This window comes from Phascolarctos cinereus, unplaced genomic scaffold (genome assembly GCF_003287225.1).
Source record: "Phascolarctos cinereus isolate Bilbo 61053 unplaced genomic scaffold, phaCin_HiC Scaffold_5;HRSCAF=322, whole genome shotgun sequence".
Lineage (NCBI taxonomy): Eukaryota > Metazoa > Chordata > Mammalia > Diprotodontia > Phascolarctidae > Phascolarctos > Phascolarctos cinereus.
In genome coordinates this window covers 28,226,018-28,239,182 of record NW_027555958.1, presented here as the reverse complement: position 1 = coordinate 28,239,182, position 13,165 = coordinate 28,226,018, and the positions used below count along the sequence as shown (strand labels likewise).

At 39.0% G+C, this 13,165-nt stretch overlaps 1 protein-coding gene across 7 annotated transcripts in view; it reads right to left on the bottom strand.

Annotated features, from left to right (window-relative positions):
* NCOR1 (nuclear receptor corepressor 1) overlaps positions 1 to 13,165 on the bottom strand; it is a 185,496-nt gene that overhangs the window by 96,221 nt on the left and 76,110 nt on the right. For all 7 annotated transcript variants that reach the window (XM_078154739.1, XM_078154738.1, XM_078154743.1 and 4 more), the window contains 3 exons: positions 10,211 to 10,389; positions 7,293 to 7,347; positions 5,487 to 5,588 (listed from right to left, as the gene is read on the bottom strand). In XM_078154739.1, the coding sequence (XP_078010865.1) occupies positions 5,487 to 5,588; positions 7,293 to 7,347; positions 10,211 to 10,389 (336 nt within the window). The remainder of the gene's footprint in view (positions 1 to 5,486; positions 5,589 to 7,292; positions 7,348 to 10,210; positions 10,390 to 13,165) is intronic.

Here is a 13,165-nt window from a genome sequence, read left to right as displayed (position 1 = left end):
AATTTAAAAGCCCAATCAAAAACTCTGTTCTAAAGAACCAGATAATTTAAAGGTATCTTTGTAAGTCAAAGGTGTCCCAAAGCCCTAATCCAAGAAAAATATCAAAGCTGTCTCATTTCCCTAATTTACTCTCTACCAGCTTATGATGCCTACCACACAAACCAGGAACCTGCCAGTTCATTCCTCTCACTGATGCAGGGACTGACAGTCACAACTTTCTCAAATCACCCCTAGAAGATTAAGTGCTACAGTTTCAAAATACCATTTTCCCCCTGGTGTGCAATCTGCAAAGCAGGACTAGAAGTCATATATAAGCAATAAAGTACAGTGTTTGCCAATTTCAAGGTTGACAACAGCATGGACAGTTGGCTAAGGATATACTGTAGTTAAAATGATCCCAGCACAGCAATTATATCACATCTGTTACTGAATACATCTGGTGGCTAAACTGCTTCTATTAGGTGTAACTGAGTAATAATTTTGAGGCTCCTCAATCCACCTCACAGAGGAATGATCTCATCAAGTACTCTTCTTCTAAGGTCCAAGACAATAGGAAAATGAATGTCATTCATACGCCTCTGGCATCGGCCTTAGGAATCTACTCGATTGGTCTGTCATCACTGTCTTATTAATAACAGGTTGTTTCTGACTAAGAGCTGATACAAAGCTTATAAAGTTTATGAAACATTTTCTTAACATTCATTCAAAAACAAGCCCGACACAGGTACTACAGGTACAATGATACCCATTTTGTAGATGAAAAAACTGAGGCTTAGAGGGGGTAAAGTACCTTGTCCATAAGTGCTAGGCAGGATTGGAATCTCAACCTCTGAACTCTAACCCTAGTGTTCCTTCTAACAGATGGTGTTCTCCCTCAAAAAGGCACTAGATGAAGAATGTCTGAATTACCAAAATGTAAGGATTTACAAATGGCCAACAGAATACAGCTTGTGGTCTCACTCTGCTACGGAGGAGATCAGAGTTAGAGAGAAATGGAAGTGTTTTGAATGACTTCACATCTATAACCTGTATCGAGTTGCTGACCTTTTCAATGAGGGTGGGTGGGGAGGGAGGAAGGGAGAAAATTTGTAACCCAAAGTTTTAAAAACACATGTTAAAAAAAAAAGAATTTATCGTACACTTACTAATGTGCCAGGGACTATGCTAGATGGTGGGGTGATAAGGAGACAAAAATGATATTGTGCACTTACTGTGTGTCAGAGACTATGTTAGCTCATGGGGATATGAGGAGACAAAAAATGAAAGTTATTGCCTTTAAGGAGCTTATATTCTACTGCAAATTGGCAATTTTTAAAATCTCATCTAAACAAACTATACTTTTAAATCAGAGTTAGAGAGAAAGCAGAAGCGTTTCCTACTTCATTACCAACATGGGCACGGACACGATGGAAATCAGAAATGCAGCAGACACAAAAAAGGAGTGCCTCAATGTGCGTTCCCTCCTCCAGTTACAGAAGTGCAAGTAAGAGAGATAGCCAGGAGGATTCCTTTCCCAAATTTTTTCTTGTCATCCTGCCTAAATTTATTTTTTGTTTGTTTGTTTTATAAACCCTTGTTTTAATTAGTGGGCTGCTTGTCTTTGTCAAACCCCTCATACACCAGGAAGAAATAGATCAGGGTAACCATTTCAAACTTCATTTTGTTGTCTCTGCCCACTCCACTGGAAAGCTGTTTCAATGACTACACAATTTCTGAACTGTCCTTCAACTCAATACATCACACTGGCATTCCTTTGTGAGGTCAAAGTCCTCACTCTAGGAAATGAGTGGTTAAAGGCACGGGGTCAGACCACAGCTGAGAAAGCTGCACAACAGGTTGGAGACGCTTCATGTTTCGGTGTTTATTTCACCCACTGCCTAAACAGAAGGCAGTTAGGACAAATAAGGTCAGACAAAAACTATATTCTACAATCATCTCATTAACTCCTTAGCACAGGCCAGTCACCACAAAAATAAATACCATAGTCACAAAGAAAAGTGGAGGAGAGAACAGAAAATTCAAGTAACTTTACTGTTAATGAAAGACAATCTTACAACATATGCCTCATTGAATAGCATGTCAGTGTTAGTAGCAACTTCCCAAGCTTATAAAATGTTAGAGCTAAAAGATCATCTAGTTCAATGTTCTAATTTTGCAGGTTAGAAAAAAGAGAACAAAATGATCAGTGTCACCGTAGGGAGATACCACAAAAAGGAAAATCATTCCGTAAACTCAGAATCACAAAATATACACTAGGGCTGGATAAGAAGAGGATTTTGCTTTGTTAAAAAATAAAGGGGAGGGCTGCCACCAGATCCCTCAAGATAGAGAGGTACTACCTGCCCCTTACCTGCCTTAAGTGACTAGATTTACAAACATTTGATTCACAAACAACTCAGAAAAAAAGGAATGTCTACTGCTGACCCCAAAGGACAGTGGTAGTAGGTTTTTTCACTTTTTGGTGTGTAATTGTTTTCTACTAAAAATAATATTTCATATAACAGCACAGTAATTCTATTGTTTCCCAAAGTTTAAAAATCTTAACTCTGGATGGTTCCCTCCTTCCCGTACACGGTTACCGATCTCAAAGGACTGCTCCCCACATTTGTGAGTTCTGCTCTCACTCACCTCTGGCTCATAGCATAGCCAACAAAGCGACTTCCCTGCAGAGACTCTGGTCTCTTCACCACTTGGTCACTGAGCAGCCAGCCAGGTCGTCACACAAGTTTCTCTGATACCCTCAATCCTTTCTTTCCCCTGGAGTTTGCCACTGTCCTTCAAGTTCTCACTGATTCCTGTGCTACAGAGTTAGTGATCTTCAATGGGACTCAAAGAGAGGAAGCTAGGTGGCAGAGTGGATAGAGCACCAGCCCTGGATTCAGGAGGACCTGGGTTCAAATCCGGCCTCAGACATGTAACACTTACTAGCTGTGCGACCCTAGGCAAGTCAATTAACCCCACTGCCTAGCCAAAAAAAAAAAAAAGGACTCAAAGAGCATGTGCTTCTTTTTAGCAAAGACACTTGGTGCTTCCAAGTTCATTCTTACTGAACCAGTGTGTTAAACAGAGGAGACAATTTTATTGCTCACTTGTAAATTTCATATTGCTAGCCAGCAGATAACTATTACTTTTTGCTCTCTAAAACACATAACTGTGAGGAAAATATGGATTTTCCATAGAACATGTATCCCAATATCTACTGGCATTATTACATCATCTTCTAATGTACCTTGCCATAAATCACTAAACACTCAGACAAAATGTATCATTAAAAGCCACACATTTCCAAAGAAAAGTTAGCTAAGTTCCAAGGTCCCTAAAACTACAATTGGAATGATCATATTATTAATCATAATACACATTATAATATGGTGCCAGTTACATAAACACTACTTAAAAACACTACTTAAAAAACCCCAAAAAACCCTCACTCTTATGTTTTATTATACACTTAGCTTACCAGCTACCCCAACTGGATAGCGAACTAATTTTCGTAGAGACACTAACCATGGAATCTTGTTTTCCATTTGTAGAGGATCCAACTGCCCTACTCTAGTAGTTACACATCAAACAATCAAACAGTCACACACTGGAGCACCCTTCCTCCAAAGGAGCCATGTCTCCTGTGAAATCTCTCCTGATTTCCCTCCTCTCTCCCACCCCCGCTCTCACCAATCAGAAGGAACTTCCTTCTTCTTAGCACTCTCAGAGCACTTCATGTCTCTCCCAGGGACACCCTACTTTGTAATTTGGCACTGAGGTATTTGTGTGCATGCTCTGTCTCCCCATTAGACTGAGCTGTTTCAAAGTAGGGAATGTCGTCTTATTTTCTTTCTTCTTTGATGTTAAGAACAGTGATAAACAACTACTGAATTATTCAGACACTAGAAAAAGATGTTTAGAATGTCAGTAAGACCAGCTTTCTAAGTGTCACTTCCAACATAATATCAAGCATTTCCATTAAAAGATTTTTCTGTAAGTGAGAATGTATTAAATTCAAAGTTTCCTTAAGAATTTAGTATTCCCTTTGACCCAGCAATAGCTCTTCTAGGGCTGTATCCCCAAAGAGATCATACAAATGGGAAAAAGACCCACATGTACAAAAACATTTATAGCAGCTCTTTTGTAGTGGCAAAGAATTGGAAATTGAGGGGATGCCCATCATCTGGGGAATAGCTGACCAAGTTGTGGTGTATGAATGTAATGGAATCCTATTGTGGTATAAGAAATGATGAACAGGCTGACTTCAGAAAAACCTGGAAAGACTTGTATGGACTGATGCTGAGTGAAGTGAGAAGAACCAAGAGAACGTTGTACACGATAACAGCCACGCTGTGCAATGACTAATACTGATAGACTTAACCCTTCCCAGCAATACAAGGATTTAAGAATCTCCAAAGGCCTCATGATGGAAAATGCTGTCCACATCCAAAGAAAGAACTATGGAATTTGAATGCAGATCAAAGCAGACTATTAGTTATTTTTTTTTCTCTTCTGCTGAGTTTTGTTTCCTCTTTCTGGAGGTTCCTCCTATTGGTTCTAATTCTTACTTACAACATCAGTACTGTGAAAATACATTTCATAGGAGTGTATATGTATAGCCTATATCAGATTGTGTGCCATCTTGGGGAGGGTGATGGGGAGGAAGGGGGAGAAAAATTTTAAACTCAAAAACATATGGAAGTGATTGCTGATAAATCAAAATAAATTAAAAAAAAAAAGAATTTAGTATCACACTGAAGAAACTATAGAGACGACCAAAGATCACACAGGAGAAAAGTCTGGACCTGATTTATGAAGCAATGTTGCAAAAAATGACCTTGAACCAAGTAATCCAACATAATGTGAAGAAACTTAGCCAAGTACCAACTGAGGAAAAATGCCCATAACCCTAAATATTGAAAGGAAGGAAGAGTCCAAGAAGTGCAACAAAAACAGGCACAAGACATGGGGCTGGGGAACCTGCAGTCTCGAGACCACTGGCCCTCTAGGTCCTCAAATGTGGCCCTTTGACTGAATCCCAATGCCCAGAGGCCACATGTGGCCTTAAGGCTGCACATTCCCCACCCCTGCCGAGGAAACGGCTGAACAGACCCTTTTACTGACGGAGGCCAGAAGGGAAACACTTCTGTGAGACGGTCCTTTCTCCTCCCCTTCATTCAACCCCAATTACCTAATGGTACTAGCAAGAGCACGGGCAATAATCTTGTAACAGACAAATCACGTATGTTATTAGTAACATATTTAACACCCCCCAAAAAACACCCCCATGCGAATTAACTGATTTTCACCATAACCTTACTACAAAAATGTATTCTAAATGGAAAAAGCCTGAAGTAACATGATCTTTCCAATTATAAAGCTATTGTCCTAATTTAATAAAAACAGGCCATGCATTAAGATTCCATGGGGATTCCTAGAGCATTCCGTTTTCATATTTCCACAAAGCAAAAACCAACCTTCTTGAGCACAGCGACGACACGTACCTGATTCCTCCCTCTGCGTTTTCCGTAATTCCTTCTTACTAGGGCTTTATAATTCTCGTTTTTCTTGGTCAAATAATAATATAAAACACAGTCTGGCACACTCTAAAATGAAATAGATCCGTTTTTCAGATTTCAAAAGGATAAGATTTTAACAAATACAACTGTTTATGCTTTCAATAGAATTTTCTAAATACAAGACAATTGTCACAAAATATTCCATAGACTTTCCCTAAGTATAAAAAAATCTGTCTTTAGGGTTCTAAAAATTCAAATCACATAAACAATGCACAAAATAAGAAAAACCAGGAAGCCCAAACCTACCATCCCCTGTATGTTGACATTCTCTTTCTCATATGTACACTCACAACCCCTTCTTTGAGAATTGTTAGTAATGCCATGCTAAGCCAGTCTTGGTAACTGTGATCACAGCTGACATTACATCAGGGAACTGTGATATTTCAACTGGAAATTCTTAATGGGTTTGATTTTTAATTTTTCTAGAGGAATACAAGGCCATTTCAGTCCAGTAGTTATGTCTGCATATGCTTCATTTGAAACTGAGCTTTTTAGTCCAAAAAAAGTCCTTCTGAATCCAGTGGGAATGTTTCTGATTATTTTACAATTATGAGAAAGAACGAACACATACTCTCTTACATTTTTTCCTATCCTAGCAACTGCTTTGGCAGAGGACCAAGAGGACACCACCACATGTATCATATTCTAGCATTTCCTCTACAGTGGAGAACATTCATGGTATCATTTCTATAAAATAACATAAGCAAAGGGGGCATGAAGTCAAAATAAGATCAGTGCAAGTTCTCCATGTAATCGTCCATCCCTGATTTGTACTAAGGTTTAGAATTTGGAGTTTCGCTGTTGTTGCTACTGTTGTTTTATAGAAATGAAAAATACTCTTGTCTTAGGACTGCCATACAATTTTTTGATTTTACAATTTTCTACTTTGAAATCAGTGAGCAGTCAGAATTCACCGTACAAGATGCTAAAAATGCTACCTTGCAGTTATAAGCACTGCTATTCACAACAACCATCAAGGTCTTTGTTTCCATCTGAAGGGAACTCTGCTCTCATTTTCATTATGAAAAAAGTGTATAAAAGTCCATTTCATACCTTGAAAGGTCTTACTTTCATTTAAAAAAAAAAAGCCCGCCCCCCCCCCACACCAACCTTGTGCATTTTTAGGTCTTTGATATTAAAAACATCTTCTAATGTACTGCTTTTTAGAGATTATAGGTGTAAATAGTTCACGCCTGGGAAAATGTATTTGAGCCTCCCAGTTCCAACAGATATGTTTAAAAAAAAAAAAAGCAAGCCGTGTTGGAGTAATGTAGCAATGATGATTCTTCTATCAGAATTAGCCAGCACACATCTATTGGAGGCTTTTCTATTGTTAATTTTTAATGTATTGACACCACAAAAATTCTAAGCGTAAATAATGTGGATTAATCTTAAAAGTGTGTATGCATACTTTTTTTGAGAGATGAAAACCTGGTTGTTAAACACTGATCAGCACACTCCTGTATTTCTCTATAAATATTGCTTGAGTTCAGCAGGAGTATGGAAGAAGGCTCAGGGAATGAAGTCATCACCAGACTGGAGGCCTGGTTACTGTAGGCTAATAATAATAATAATAATAAATGTCATTTGCATAGTGTTTTAAGGTTTGTAGATGAGAGAAATTGGTAAATAAACATTTCTATTTAAGCTTTTCCTAAAGAATATTATGTTGGAACAGTTAAAATTTTGCCACCTCTTCATAATAAAATATCAATGAGAAATTTTTATTACCTTTCTTTCCAAATAGGAAGCAATAAGGCCAAAGTTCTTTGGATGCTGGACAAATCTGTAATTGAGGAAGATGTATTAATAACAGTCTTCTTAAAGACTTTAAAGAAACACACATACCCACAAACACTACCAAACAAATCATTTGGAATTGGGTTGGGTTTTTTTTGGGGGGGGAGGGGGGGAAGACTATTATCTCTCGACATTCTTTGATGCTATTATTTCAACAAGAAATATTCAGTCAACTGGCCTTGAAACGATTAAAAAAACAACAACAACAAACAAACCATAAACTATGAAAAGCCCTATAACTCTAAAACACAAGACCAAAAACTGCTCACACACGCAGGAAAACTAAGCAGCTAAACTGACCGCTCTGAAAATTCCCACAGCAACGTCTATGATAGGATCATGGATTAAGAAATGGAAACTGCCTTACAGATCAGCTACAGCCCAGTCCCCTCCTAAGACCTACTCGCCCAAACATCCACTGATTATAACTGGCAGGAGGGTACTTGCTACCCTACAGTCAGTATAAACTGTGACAATGAATCCAATTGCCAACCCTTAGTGGAAATAAAATGGTCCTTAAAGACATCCAGTAGCTCCTTCACTGTTTATAACACACTTTGCTCTAGTCCAACCTTTAAAAAGCACCTTCACTTTATTATATCACCCCTGCAGTTCCAAAACCGTGCACCTCGGTGCCACAGAGAACTCACAGGAGTGCTTGGGACAGTTTAAATTTTAAAGGGAAAAACAGCAGTACCCTATCAGTTCAATGCTACACAAACTACTAGCTCAAGGTGGTTCCCGATTTCAGTGCAAGGCATTTTCAGGTCTTTGATGTTAAAAATATCTTCTGATGTACTGCTTTTTAGTGATTACAGGTATAAATAGTTCACGCCTGGGAAAATGCATTTGAGCCTCCCAGTTCCAACAGATATGTTTAAAAAAAAAAAAGCAAGCCATGTTGGAATAGTGTAGCAATGATGCTACTTCCTTTCCATGATGTTCTCAAATGTTGGAGACATGTTTTTGCTCACTTGTGCTTTTGGTTCTATCAGTAACTTCTTGAACTTTCTCGTTTGCAATGTCATATCTTTGTAAAGCTGGGCTTTTGATGGTTGTTGTGACAAAAAGTACTGTGCAAAAGTCAATGGAACAGGGAATGAGAGTGGTGGTGTCCAATCTGATTCCAAGGTTTGAGAAGTGGCGCAGTGCCCAAAAGGCACACACATCCCAGTAGTAAAAATGATTGTGGTTATTTAAGAATGAAATATATTTTTTTTCAATTTATATGAATTATGTTTTCAAAAGGCTACAAAGTTATTAGGACAGGAATACTTATTAAGTTAACTACTTACTTAATAAATGGAACTTCTGAGTATTCTTTTGGACTAATGGTGCCATGAAAAAATTACTACAACATTAAGCACACAGAGAAGGGAGAAAGCTTGGAAACCTCTGTACTATACCTCAGAGTGAGCTTTTCTTTACCTCTCTTTCTTTTCATTGCCAAATTCCTAGAAAAAGCTATCTACACTTAGTATCTTAATTTTCTCACCTTCTACTCATTTCTCAATACCTTGAAATTGCCTTTTCCCAAGTTACCAATGATCCCTTGTCAAATCCAATGGTCTATTCTTGGTCACTTTATTAATCCTTCTGTAGCATAGGACACCTGTTGTCCAAAACTTCACTCTTGTACATTTTCTCCTTCACTGTTTTAATAATTTTGTTCTTTCTCATTTTCCTACATGGATAGATCCCCCACTTCCCCTGACGGACCACCATCTATATACCATATGCCATGGAGGTAACGGGGGTCTGTCTTAGGCTCTCCAATGTTTTCTCTTTATATTGCCTCAGTGACCTCATCAGCTTCTACTGGTTTGACTACCATATCTATGCAATCAACTGACAAAGTGATACATCCAGTCTTGGTCTCTAGAATCAACTCTAGCCGCACACCCCCAAACTGTCTAGTAGACATCTCCAATTGAATATCCAAAAAGAACTCATCTTTAGTCCCAAACCCTCTCCCCACTGCCCAAAATGACTAGCTTCCCTATGTCTGTGAATGGCAACATCATTCTTCCAGGGACCTAAATCTGTAATCTTGGAGATATCTTCAACTCTTCACACTCTTCATCCCCCAGATCCAATCTGTTAGCAAGTTTTGTTGACTACACTTCCATAACATCTCTTACATCTGTTCTTGTCTTACATCTACCATACTAGATTGGCCTTTTATCACCTCTTGCCTAAATTAATATAATAGTCTCTGAATTTGGAGAAAGGAAAATCTGTCTCCAAATTCTCCCCTTCATATTCATCCTCCACATAGCTGTCAAAATGACACTCCTATACACAGCTCTGGCCATGTCATCTTGCTGCTCAAAAAGGTCTCGTGTCTCCCAGTTGTCTCAAGGATAACACATAAGTTTCTCTATTTGACACTTAAAGCCTTTCACTACCTACTGCCAACTTCTCTCTCCAGACTTATTACACATGATTCTCCTTTATATCGTCCAAATTCTAGTCAAACTGACTCACTGTGGTTCCCTGTACACAATATTCCATTTCTCATCTCCAGATCTTTGGCCAGGCTATCTTCAGTGCCTCTAATACATACTCCCTCCAGGGCCAGCTCATGCAATCCTCTCCAATCTGGTGGTCTTTCTCCTCCCACCCCCCAATACTCTCTGTTTAGTTTGTAGATATTCTGTGTCTGCTGATATACCTCCATGTGATTCCCCCAATAGAAAGTAAGCTGCTTGAGGGCCGAGACTATCTCATTTGTGTTCTGCCAGGAGACACTTAATAAATAAATACTTGCTCAAAATAAAGAGACACTGGAATGGTTTCATGCAAGTTACAATAGCCCTTTGTAAAAGAATTATTACAAGTCTAATTACTTTTCCTTAAAGATCTCCTTTTCATGGTCAGTCCAAACATTCATGAACTGTCTGTCTTTATAAACCTTCATGGGATCCTCCATGAGACCATTCATGTTGATAAACTTCACCCTTCTTTGTTCAGCATCAAACATCATGGGTGGAATGACAGAAAGCTGACGCATTTGTTTTTCATTGTTCTACAAAAAGAAAAGTAGTTTATTTGGAATAATATTTAAAGAAGCAATTTAAATTGTACTATAGAGAAGACACACAGTTTAATGGTAGTAGAACAGCTGGGTAAGTGCTATGGGGAAGCAGTATGTTGGAGCAAAATTAGGGCAGGAAACTCTTGATGTTTCCTAGATGCATAAACCTGAAAAAGTCACTTAGCTTCTCACAGCCTCAACTTTCATCTCTGCAAAATGGGAAGAATGCTCATACTAGTCAGCTTCTACTGGAAGGACTCAAGAAAAAGATGCATATAAAGCATTTTATAATTTAAAAGTGCTATATAAAAGTCTGTCCATGCTAATAGGTGCTCAAAGAATGTAGTTTAAATACACTAAATATACAGCTCACTTTTTAAAAATGATACTCAAATTTGCCAAAAGAAAATAATTTTAAATCACAGGGAAAAATTTCAAAAAAAAATAGCCTGTAAAAAAATCCACACCTTCAGATGTCTATACAAAAATGCACAAAAGTACAGCTAATAAACAAGAAAAGAGAAGGAGAAGAAAGGGTGATGATGGTACATTAAAAAGGTATACACATGAGAAGAAAGCAGGCACCAGAGTGTGGATGCATGGCAAAGAGCATTTGAGTAACACTGTAGAGAGGGAAAAACTATTGATATTATCATTAGGGAATAAATACTACAGAGACTATGTGCTTAGAAAGAGGAACCCGACCACAGGCCTGGATCAGAAGAATTCAATACTGACTGGGATGATAATGATGGGCAGCAAGTGGGCAAGAAGGCAAGTGGACAGAGCACCAGGCCTAGAGTTAGGAAGACCTGAATCCAAATCCAGCCTCAGACATTTACTAGCTATGTAACCATGGGAAATTAATTTAATCTGTTTGCCTCAGTTTCCATTATTTCTAAAATAGGGATAATAACAGCACCAACATCACAGGTTGTTTTAAGAGTCAAATGAGATACTTGTAGAGTGCTGAGCACAGTGCCTGGCACATAATAGGCATTATATGAATGTTAGCTAATAATGTTAGCTAACACTTCAGTTTGCAAAACATGTATTGAAGCCTCTTCTACACAAAAAGCAAAGTAGCTAATAACTTACTGACTTGCCTTAATGACACTTTTGCTCTTCAGAAAGCAGAGGCAATAACAAGGGGAAACTCTGAACTTGGTCTGATTCTCACCAACAAGAACTGATTTCTAGGGTTGGAATGGAGGGACACGTGAGGCCCTGGAACGCGAGACAGTGAGAGAGGAATGTCGGGATTGTTCTGACATGCACTTAGAATTTTATGTGAACAGACTTCAGAGAGTTCTGAGGATAGCTATGTAGACCCCAGAGAACCAAGTTCTACAGAAATCAAGCCAGGAGGGGCGAAAATCTCCTAAGAATTTAATTCAGAAGGCAAAGAGAAAAAACTCTAAGGAGGAAGCAAAAGGGAAACTACTAACCAATAAAAATGTGGTATTGCCATTTTGATTCGAGTAGTTTAGCCTGCCCATGGAGCAATGAAGCAATGATTATTTCTCCAATGAGTTATATCTGTCTTTGTTTGTGAAAAGTACGTGGTAATTGTGTTTATATGGTTCCTGTGCCTGTCTTGGGAGGTCAAACTCCCAAGGATAACTATACACAGTTTATAAGTTAAGCAGCATAGTGCAGCTGAGCACTATATCACAGTCTTGAAAGAAATGAAAGATGTGATTGTTGAGACTTCCGGTAATCTTAAAAGATGGAGCATAAGAATCAGTGCAGCACTGGAAAAAGGGCAAATGTCATCATTTTCTACCAGGAAGAAAATAAAATCTATAAGTCGCAATGTCATGAGCCTGACCTCAAGTCCTGGCAAAATCCTAGAATGTCTGGCTCGCTGAGATTTCAGTACCTGGTAATAGTCTCTGATGCTCTGTACAATGTGGGGGGGGGGGAAGGAGGTGTAGACAGGAGCCCACCTGAAAGAAGTCTGAGGGAATTTACTTAAAGAGTCTCCAAACGTGTCAACAGAATGGTGTGAAAGGCAAGAAAGTAAATGCAACTGAAAATAGCATTAAGAGAAGCTCTTTGACAGCCTATGCTAGTCTCAGGCTCAGGGAATCAATCTTGGATGCCCTTGAAATGGAGTGTCCAGTTCTGAATGGCGCATTTTAGGGAGAACACCGCGAAGAGACAGCATCCAAAGGAAGCACGATTGGTATGGAGAAGTTGAAAGAACTACGGACAGGGGCAGCTAGGTGGTGCAGGAGATAGAGCTCTGGCCTCGGAGTCAGGATGACCTGAGTTCAAATCCAGCCTCAGACACATGACACTTACTAGCTGCACCTGGGCAAGTCACTTAACCCTGATTGCCTCACCAAAAAAAAAAAAAGGGAACTACGGACAGTTAGTCCTACAGAAAAGACTTGGTGAGTATATAATAGTTGCATAAGTGTTTGAAAGGCTGTTGAGTGGAAGAATGACTAAACAAGCTTTGTTTGGCAGAACTACAAGTAAGTGGGGGAGTTACGATTCCAAAAAAAGAAATGAAAGCTTGATGAAAACGGGCTTTCACAGTCAGCAGGTTTCCCCTCATTCAGTTCCTCCAAGTAACAATCTGGGCGACCAGTGACTGGAGAGGCTGGTGAGGACATTCTTTATTAGGATGAGACCAGGTCCCTAAGGTCTGGCCCCCTTCTGTATAACAAGGTGTAAATCTGTAGCATGGAGGAGCTGGAAGAAACCTTGGCAACCCCATTTTGAAGATAAAGGGTGCCCCAGCAGGTTAAGTGACTTC